The 10,627-nt window shown below is 36.4% G+C and overlaps 1 protein-coding gene across 2 annotated transcripts in view; it reads left to right on the top strand.

Moving 5' to 3' along the window:
- Positions 1 to 275: 275 nt before the first annotated feature.
- The window catches only part of LOC106867718 (hepatocyte nuclear factor 4-gamma), a 131,700-nt gene continuing 121,348 nt past the window's right edge, over positions 276 to 10,627 (top strand). Inside the window, exon 1 of one of the 2 annotated variants that reach the window (XM_052970550.1) lies at positions 276 to 349. In XM_052970550.1, coding sequence (XP_052826510.1) covers positions 322 to 349 — 28 coding nt within the window. In that variant the 5' untranslated portion in view covers positions 276 to 321. Of the gene's footprint in view, positions 350 to 4,099; positions 4,700 to 10,627 lie in introns of those variants that run through there. The other variant, XM_014912677.2, reaches the window with a different exon arrangement.

Raw genomic sequence — 10,627 nt, 5'->3', positions numbered from 1 at the left:
TCAGTTGAACTTAATTTCTCCTAGTTTCTATCCTTAATCGGAGAAAGCTTAATATCATTTGTAAAATCATGAACTTCGTTACACGGCATTTACAAATATTTGAGGCATAGAAAATAAACTGAAGAGATTCTAGCAGATTCGAAACCTTATCATAGACTTCAGTTTGCTGGAAGATTATATTCAGCTTTAACATTCTTCACTCTTATTTGCATAATAAAAACTAGATATTTTTGTGTTTTTTTTTTAAATAGAAGTCAATTTTCCCGCCAGGTTGGGGTTTCAAGTGATTGCTGTTAGTTTCACCTAGAAAGTATCAAAGCCATGAGTCCAATCCTTTTTCAACTAATCGGTAAGCATTACAATAAATTTGCTGAGCAGCTTAATGATTTTTTTTTTTTTGGAGAGTTGGGGTTGGCTCTTTGGAAGAAAAGATGTTTTGATAGTTTGTTTTGCGTATAAAAATGAAAAATTGTCTTTTTAATGAATTAATCGTCTCTTCCACTCTATGTGGTCATTTTGCTTATCACTCCCAATCATCGAGCTGTCCGGACCAGTGATTAGAGATAAGTCACTAATGTCTATCATGTCTTTTATTCAGTCCTAGTGTATCTCTGACTATTTTGTTCATTGTATCATTTCCCTTTTAAGATGGTAAGGTCTGATTTGAAGATTTCGCTATTACAGACACGACATCAATTTTTCGGACCTTTGGTTCCAACACTTTTCTGGATTATTGATTTCTCTGAACCAGGAGCGGCCACCTTGGTCAACACTAGCAAATACTAAATTTACTTAATTAAATGACATACAGTTATATGTACATTAGTGTAAATTAGTGCGGATTAAGAGATCCCGGACCATCAGTGTCAGGAAATCAGTGTTTGTACCTCAATTAATTGTCTAATGTATATTTCTTTTATTTATTACTTGAACGAACTAGACACAAACATATCCTAAACCAGTGAACAACTGAGCAATAATTGAAAGGCTATCGCTATATTACAGTTTAACAGGAATTGCTAAAACTACAGTATTTTCAGCTTTTGTACATCATCAACTCAAATAAGATCAGTTGCAGTCGTGTTTGCAAGAAATAATAGTGAGCTTTAAACAAATCCTGCTTCGCTACAAAATCCTTTTTCAGGTGAAGAGAATTGGCAGTTTAGAGTAACAGGTTTAAGTTCGTAAAAGTTGTACTGATACCTCCATGACCAACTAATGATCTAAAAGGGATCCACATTTCGAGTTCCTACTTTTTACATCGTTACTATTATCGCAGTGGACTGGCAGGATCATTAGAGCATCGGATAAACTACTTTGTGGATTTAGTCATGGTCTTTTATTTTCTGGATTCAAATCTTGTCGAGTTCAACTTTGCTTTTCAAGTTTCCGGTGTTCATGCTTTCCTTTCTTTCGTCTTTTCGTGATCTGAGATATACTTATGTACGAATCGGAACTGAATCTAGTATTTTCTTTCGCTACTCTTTTTATATTTGTAATCACTGAAAACTGTTTTGCTCTATATTAAAAATCATATTGGGTTAGTCAACAAGTCCAGTTTTTGTCGACATTAAATTTCAAGCACTCTTGTAAGTAGCTAATTTCAATCTGTTCCTTGCGCATGCGTACTCGTTATATACATGACTCTTCAATATAGTTTGACTCTAAGGCGCAAAGAGACAGGTTATGTTTTGTGTGCTTGGGATCACCTTAAAAATGGAGAACGAAAACGAACATTATCGAGACCTCGTGATTTGTATTTTTTAAATGGCAAGAAAGCAACAGAAATCTGCAGAAAGATATTAGCTATGTGCAGAGAGATGCTGTTAGGGAACGTTTATGCCAGAAAATTGAGTTCAAGATGCACTTCGCTCTGGCGGGCCAACTGAGATTAACAGCGACAAAATGGAGTTAGTCAACATCAGCTGCCGTTATAAGATCAAAATAATCACAGATATTCTCCGAATAGACAAATAGTGTTAAAAATCTCTCTATCAGCTTGGTTACGTTGGCAGGCTTGAGTCATACATCAACTGAACGAGGCTAACCTTGCACGATGGATTTCCATCTGCGATTCGTTGCAGAAAAGGGAAGAAAACCTTCCCCCCCCCCTCTCTAAAAGAATGGTGACTAGACGAAAAATGGATCATCTATAACAATGTGAAGCGCAAACGATCTTGGGGAAAGCGCAGCGAATCAACACAAACAACTTCCAAAGCAAGACTTCACCTGAAGAAGGCTATGATTTCAATTTGGTGGGATCGGAAAAGTATTGTCTTTTTCGAGATTCTTCCTGTAGACAGGACCATCAATTTGGATGTGTAGTGTGACCACTTAAATTAAACAAGGTCATCCACCAGAAGCGTCCAGCATTAATAATCGTAAAAGCATTGTCTTTCATCTCGACAATGGCAGACCGCACACTTCTTTGCAAACTTCAGCACCGTATCCAACCCGTTAACCACCCACGAACACATTACTTAAGTAGCCTCAAAATATATCAGTGTAACACAATTGGATATACGAACTTTACAAATTAAACATATTCCTGGCAACTGGTAGGTGTATATTAATTTGCTAGTAGGGACACTGTATTTTGTTATACAACCAAGTATAAGGTGGCAAGCCAACAGAATCGTAACTGCACCGGACAAAATGTGTAGCGGCATTTCTTTCGATTTTTACGTTCTGAGTTCAAGTACCACCGGGGTCGACTTTACCATTCATCCTTTCGGGGTCGATAAAATAAGTACCGGTTGAGCATTGGGGTTGATGTAATCAACTTAGCTCCTCCCCCGAAATTGCTGGCCTTCAGCCAAATTTTGAAACCAATATACTACTAAATATATTAAAGGCTTGTAAGTCAATACCCAGTCCCATGGTAGAATGAAAATAAATAGATTGGTGCTTATTTTATCTCAGAAGGATAAAGGCAAAGTACCGTATTTGATAGTATGTAAGACGCCCCTCCCTTCTTAAGTTTCAAATTACCCTGGGTCCTGTATGCGAAGTTGGGCCGATATTACATGATAGAACGCACTAAACCTTTCCTAATTACGCGCTGCCGAAATTGGGTGCGTCCATAATGCCTATGCGTTATTTTATGCCACCAAACACATTTACTTCCGACAGGACTTGAACTTAAAATGTAAAAGGAGTTAGCCAGCAACTCCAATTGTCACCTACAGCACTTAATAATGATGACAGTTTCTATGACAGAGCAGCCACAAACACCCAGAGGAAGAAAATGCAGTTAACCCTCGCCATATCGCGGCTTATTATTTAAGCTTGCGTCGATTTCTCCGTGGTGTTGTTTTGCACTAATAATAAAATTGGATCTTTAATATTTACAGATTTTGAAAAAAAAAAAAAAAAAAAAAAAAAAAAAAAATACAATACAGTATTGTTTCTACTTCGCCGATTTTCACCTATCGCGGTGAATTGCTGTAGTCGATTATGTCGACTCTCGAATTCGACTAGTGCTTAATTTCTCGGGATTTGAACGTAATTCGACCCTAGCGTTTGACTGGTATTTAATTTATCGACCCCGGAAAGACGAAAGGCAAAGCTGACCTTGGTGGGATCTGAATTCAGAACGCAAACTGACGGAGCTAAATATAAGGCAATTTGTCTGAAGCTCTAATAATCCCACCGATGTATTGCCCGCTAGAAATTTGGGCAAAGGGTTGGTCAATTACATCGACCCTAATACTTGAATGGTATTTTATGCTTACGGCCTTGGAAAGTTAAACTTAGAACGTAAATAATCAGAACGATTACTGGAAGTTTTGTTTACCACTAACGATTCTACCAATCCAGCGCCCCAGTAATTAAACGCCATAATGACAAAATGACCAGCTCTTCAGTTTTTCTTAGACTGTCACTTTGGTTTCAAACAATAGTATAGTCAGCAATCGATAATTTCTGGGGAAATGCCATTTAACAAACTGGGACGAACAGCACTTGGAAGTGAGACAGTAGGGGGGATGGCTTGACAAGTAAGAATAGATATCAATTTATTCATTTTATAATGTGGTGTAAATTTAGCAATCTAGGACATTCTACGACTAAACGTCCTCAAAGGCGTACCTTCGTTGTTGAGCAAGCAAGCCAACCCGTCATTTTGTGATCAACAAAGTAAACTTTACGGATGTTATATTCTAAACTGACTGACGTGATGAGATTTTTAAAGCACCATAGAAACTGGAACAAAAAGGTGATAATAACGAACCACCATTTACTATAGCTTACCTGAAGTATTGGCCTGTTAACTGGTTTAAGTTTTCAGACCAGCTTGTATAAACTACTCGATTGACTATAGCGGCCCGATCTAACGTAACCTAATTTCATTCTTTATCTGCTGTTCGCTCCGAGGACCGCTCTTATGAAGTTAGTGTTAAGTATGGGTTTTTAAAAATCAACCCCCTCCCCTTCATTCACACCTCTATCGTAAAATTCCCGCCTCGTAATTTATCTATTTATCTCTCGATCTCTATAATACACGCATTTACAATTCTCGGACTAGGAGTTAAATGGAAATATAACCGATCTCATCTACTCTCTGGAATCTATCCGAACTTAAAAGAAATTAACTAATAACGAAATATATATATACATAGATATAACCATCATCATCTGTAAACTGAGCCAATGGGTCCAGTATTGCAGATACGCGTTAGTTCCAGTGATGATGACAGCGGTAAGTGACTTTTTTTAAATATATTTTTTCTAGTTACCTATTATACATCCATTTCTCTTATTTTTTAAAACTGCTTCATAAGTGACTGGAGTTAACTAATTACTTCAGTGGTTTTTTTATCTATAGGTTATAAAATCTGTCTGTCAAAGAAATTTTACTATTCATATTAGATTTGACAACTTTTACGAGAATATTTCCACCAGGGGGTCAAAGTACATCATCAAAATTTACATTGGCATTTTGTCCTTTATCTGATTGGATGATACTGAAATTTTATATATATGCGCCAGATACTTTTATTTATGTTTTTGGTTTTAGTAGTAAAACCGAGTTAGAAGAATGTGGATTTCTCCCTCTTATCGAGAAAGAGATCGACCTTATTATAATCTTGTTTCTTCCTGCACACTGAACACATCACTACAAAACTAATGTTTTCTTTTATGGAATAGAATGTTATATTCTCAAGATTACACATTTAAATATTGGTGAGGGGTGGGGGTTGCAAGAGGAATATCCAAAATGTAGCTTTGTGTGTTTGACTTCCCGAATAGATATATTGGCAGAAGTTTACCAAAGACCATTCCTTTTTTAGTAGGATAGATGATGATTATGCTAATTTTTCATCACTCAGTTTTAAACTGGCTCTCAAATCACCTACGGTGGGATTTGAACTTGGAACTTTTTAAAGTTAGATATACTCAAAAAATAAAAGTCTATCCAGTTTATTGATTAGAAGCCTGTATATTTAAACCGTGGGAATATGTCAACGTTTCACAATATAACTTAATTTATTAAATACATTGATCATATCACTGTTTTAACCAATTCTGAGCATTTGGTTTTGAAACTGTCCTAAATTATTCCATATTTCGATAAGGTGTCTATCTTAACCTGTTTTGTGTGGTTGTCCTGATCTTTTCTATGTATTGGATTTTGTGTGACCCTAGGTCAGCCCTAGTCACGTAAACCTACAGTCAAAGAGCTTTTAACTGTGTCCATTTCATTTATCTTGTCTAAGACGATAAGGTATGATTTGAGGAAAATTTTGCTACTATTTATAGCAAATTAGTCTGACCTTGTGGATGCTCGCTCGTTGGGTAATCTGTGTAATTTGTTAGTTAAAATGTGTGTGCCAGTCTTTTTTAAATATATATATATATATGTATATATATATATATAGTATGTGTGTCTGTGTGTAATACCTGTTATGATTTTGTTTTGATTGAGGCAGCCTCTTGTTGCCCTGAGTTTCACCTGTGGGTGCCTAGCGTCTTCAGATAAGTCATGACTTGTTTGAAGATCCTGTGCACTCTTCGTCAAAACTCACAGTAGCAGGAGATTGGTTCGACCAAATTAAATATATTATTAATATTTACTTTGGTATTGAGTACTCTTTTTTCCCGACAGTTAATAAATACATACACATGCGCGCAATAAGGAAGGGAAAGAGAAAAAAACCATATATTCATGGCTAAAGTACCTTATGATCATAGATCTATTTGATTGAAGTTGACCTTGGGTTAAAAAGTTCACTGAAGCTATTGTGAAACAAGATTGTTATTGGTGTTTAGCCCCAGGTCCTTCTCGACCGAGAAAACGTATAAAAAGTATTCCAGCCGTAACGGATCATTCTGTCATTATGATACTGTGGGGCATAAAAAGAGGAAGGTTTGGTGACTGCTTTTATGTAGCTGGTCGTATTAAGTTGATGAAAATTGAATAAGACCTGTAGGTATGTTGTTTTTTCTTAGGTCATCTCTGATTATGCACTTTACAATCAAAGGTCTTCCAGTTCATACCGTCTCTCTCCTTTGTACAGAAAACTCAGGAACACATCCCATACTAAAACGATAGGATGTAGTTTTGAGGGAGATTTGACTGTTATTTGAGGCTACCTCATTAGCATTAATCAAACCTGAGTATTATTTTGTCAGAATTAATTTAGAGCTAATTCTTATAGATTTATTCTGAATACTCTGACGTATTTATAAGTAATTTTTGAAAATTAGAAGGACTGAAATGATTTTCTGGAGATCACTGGTTTTTATATTTTTAGTTGCTATTATGACTATAATACAGAATGTTTTGATGTATTTACCAAAATTCTCATGTAGCTGGTTCCTTCGTGCCTTCTATGTCTATTTTAATGTTCAAATTGTTCAGCGTGCACTGTAAAAGGTGTGCTCTAATGCTGTGATCCAGTTATAATCCTATTGTACTTACGAGAGGGTGTTGAAAAGTTCCTGGCTTTGGATAAAAGAAAATACAGGATGATCAGTTAATTGATTTTATTCAACATATTACCACCTCAGATTCACACACTTATTACAGCAGCCCGTCAAAGTTTCTCTAAGCCCTGTAAAAAAAACTCAGAAGGTTGGGCCTCTGACCAGATCTTTCATGACACCTTTAAAGCCAGGAACTTTTAAGCATCCCCCCCCCTTCGTACATTTACCTACAAGGCATGAACAATTCAGTTACGTATTTCTATTTTGAGGTATCACGCAAGTTTACACGACTACCATGTAAGAGTACAGATGCCAGTGTGACACCTACTTTATAGTAGTTGTCCATCCTGACTGAGTGAAGGTTGTTCCAGTTATGGTCATCTTGTCATTTAATATATTCTTTTATTTGTTTCAGTCATTGGGACCATCTTGGGGCACTGCTTTGAAGGGTTTAGCTGAACAAATGCCCCCACCTTCCAATACTTATTTTTAAGCCTGGTACTTATTCTAGTGGTCTTTTGGAGAACTACTGTTATGGGATCATAAATAAACCAGTACTGGTTGTCATTGATGGTGGACAATGTGCGCACGCAGACGCATGCATATAATACAACTCTGTCATTCACGAATGGCTATGGGTGCACCTAAGAGGTTCCCATCCAGGGTACAAGTGAAGGCAGAAAGTCGCCTCACTGGCGAACACACAACCTAGGGTTGTTTTTATGGAAGACCTGCAGTTGCCCATGCATACCAGCCTCCCTTCTCCACGCCACCAATGTCATCCAAGGGAAAGGCAAAGGCCGATACAGCTTGGCACCAGTGACGTCGCAACTCATTTCTACAGCTGAGTGAACTGGAGGAACATGAAATAGTGTCTTGTTCAAGAACACAACACGCAGCCTGGTCCAAGAATCGAACTCACGATTGTAAGCTCGACACTCTAACTACTGAGCCATGCGCCTTCATACACACACACACACACACACACACACAGGTATGATGGGCTTCTTTTCTGTCTACCAAATTCACTTAAGCCTGAAGTTATAGTAGAAGACACTAGCCGTGCAGTGGGACTGAACACAGAATCATGTTGTTGAGAAACAAACTTACAGTCACACTAGTATACATTATAATATTTTTTATATTACACAGATTTGCGAAATGGAAATTTTTGAAAATCGTTTTGATAATTGTATGTACTTTATGGTGCTGATTTGAAATATCAAAAAAACTCTCTCCCATCACTTAAGGTTTTCTCACAATTTTAATCATAAAAATCTACCATAATTTGTAGGTAAATCCATATATGGTAAAAAAAAATGAAACTAATAAAAATGAATTTGGTACTTTATTTACCAAAATATAATGGCCAAATGCAATTGAAAGAGAAGCAAAATGTTTACAAAGGTTTCATTTAAAAAATTTTTTATTGTTTTAAATTCAGTGCCTCAAAATCTCTTTTCACATGAAGACTATGCCTGGAACGCTTTCGCTTGTGAGCATTTGATGGACGTTTACAATGCAACATCCAGCACTAATCGGCCATCATATTGACATTCCATTTTCTCGGATATCTTTCCATCTTATGTCGTGATGAATCCTTTCCCCTTGCTCCTCACTCACATCTCTCAGATTTTCCGGACAGAAATCTGAATGGCATATCTGAAATGAACTTTAAGGTGCATTTTACATTCTTAGGCCTCAAAATTTTCCAGCATTCCTTTGTATTTGTATTGTGCGACCTAGTGATTACCCAAGAAGTTAAAACTAATCCATGCATATTTTTTCCAGAATTTTCATATTTTTCATCCTGGACAAGTTTCTATATATCTGGTCCTACATATATACACCCTCTTCAACCTTGGTGTCTGATAGAGCAGGAAACTTGTGTCAGGCAAATACATGAAGCCCTCTCCATCCTGTAGCAAAGCTTTTACATATTGCTTTATGAGGCCAAGTTTAATGTGTAGAGAAGGCGAAAGAACCTTTTTCGGATCAACCAAACTTTCTCAAAGAGTATTCTTTGTCCCTTGTTTAAGCGTACCTTTACTTGGTCATTGTTCTTTTTTGGACTAATAGAGGTTGCTGGCTCTATCCCATTCACACAAGAAACAAGGAAACTATGCAATATAATTTCAAGTTGTTGCATATCATCCAGTTGTGTTCTTTGAATTTAACCTCGTGTAAAAGTGCCACCAAATTTTCATGTTTCTTCATGATCACTGAGTGTCCAACAAGGATGGAAGCATATTTATTACTATTATGCTGTGGAACAGCTTTAAGACTTCCCTTTGAAGTCTGTACAATGAACCAAATCATTTTCATGAGCGAAATAAGGAACATAATTTTCTTCGGTTACAATGCCAACAGAATAATGCACAAAGAGTTAAAAAATTCTTGGATTTAAGTCCGGAACCTAAAAGCTTTGCTGATTTCTTTGTGAGCCCCCAGTTCCTCACTAGATCATTTAATTTACTGGTTCTTTGCCTTTACTGTTATTGAAGTCTTCATTGTCATTGCTATTTCTGCCTTCTGACTCAGAACCCAAGTGTATGCCTTAAAGGTTTTTTGGTGGTGACAGGCCTGTAACATCTGTTCCATGGGCAACAAGTCAATGCAGATGTAGGATTTGGATAAACAATGTTTTTCCCACTCTTCGAATTCTGTTCTGGCTGAGGAACAAAAGTTGCTTAGTGGGTGCAAACCCAGGCCCCCAAATTTTTACAAATAAGGTCATGCTTTTATTTATGTTCTTTGTGAAACCTAATTCAAGGTACATTTTACAGATCACTTTTTATTGTTTTCTAAATCTGAGAAAAGTAAGGGTGCAAATTTTGATTTTGCATTCTACAAAAATATTCGGGGGTGCAAGTGCACCTTTGTACCCCCTGTTCCTAGGCCCATGCTTGCATTTTAGTCATCAGATTTTTAGGCTCTCTCCATATCACTGAAACTCCAAAATGAAATGACTTCTTTGTACATTTTATCTATTGTCTTAATTCTTCAACATATACTGAACAGACCTAATGAGGAACTCCCTTATCTTGGTTTCCTAATTTGATACCAAAGTAGGCATAGTAGAATTTTTTGACAAATGTAACAAGTTATCCGGGCTAGCAGCACATCTAGAAGTAATCCTTGCTTCAAATGATGCGGAACTCTGTAAGGAAAGGGGAAGGAGACAATTTATAACAGTGTACATTAATTTGCAATCTAAATGTATTCATAATCATTGAAGAAACATTGAAATGTAACATACAAAGAAAAAGATGTAACATATATACATTGATAAAAGGCCTGAGAAAATAACAGATATAATAATAACAATAATGGCAGACACTAAACGAACTATGTAAAATAGACAGGAAAACAAGAAAAATAATGACAGGATATAGGATGCACCACCCAAAATCTGACATAGAAAGGCTATATATACAACGCACAGAAGGTGGCAGGGGTCTTATACAGCTAGAAAACTATTATAAAATAACCACCATAGGACTGCAAAAATACCTACTCCAGAAGCAAGGGAAACTAATACAAATAGCCACAAAACACGAGCAAAACAAAAAACTGTTTTCAGTATTTAAGGAAGCTGACAAATACAAACAAGAAATCAATCTACCTAACAAATACGAAGAAGAAGAAGAAGAAACAACAAAAACTATAAAACAAATGAAATCCAAACTAAAACTAGAAC

Source organism: Octopus bimaculoides, chromosome 1 (assembly GCF_001194135.2).
Source record: "Octopus bimaculoides isolate UCB-OBI-ISO-001 chromosome 1, ASM119413v2, whole genome shotgun sequence".
Classification (NCBI taxonomy): Eukaryota; Metazoa; Mollusca; class Cephalopoda; order Octopoda; family Octopodidae; genus Octopus; species Octopus bimaculoides.
The sequence above is the reverse complement of the archived record's forward strand: the minus strand, read 5'-3'. Positions and strand labels throughout refer to the sequence as shown.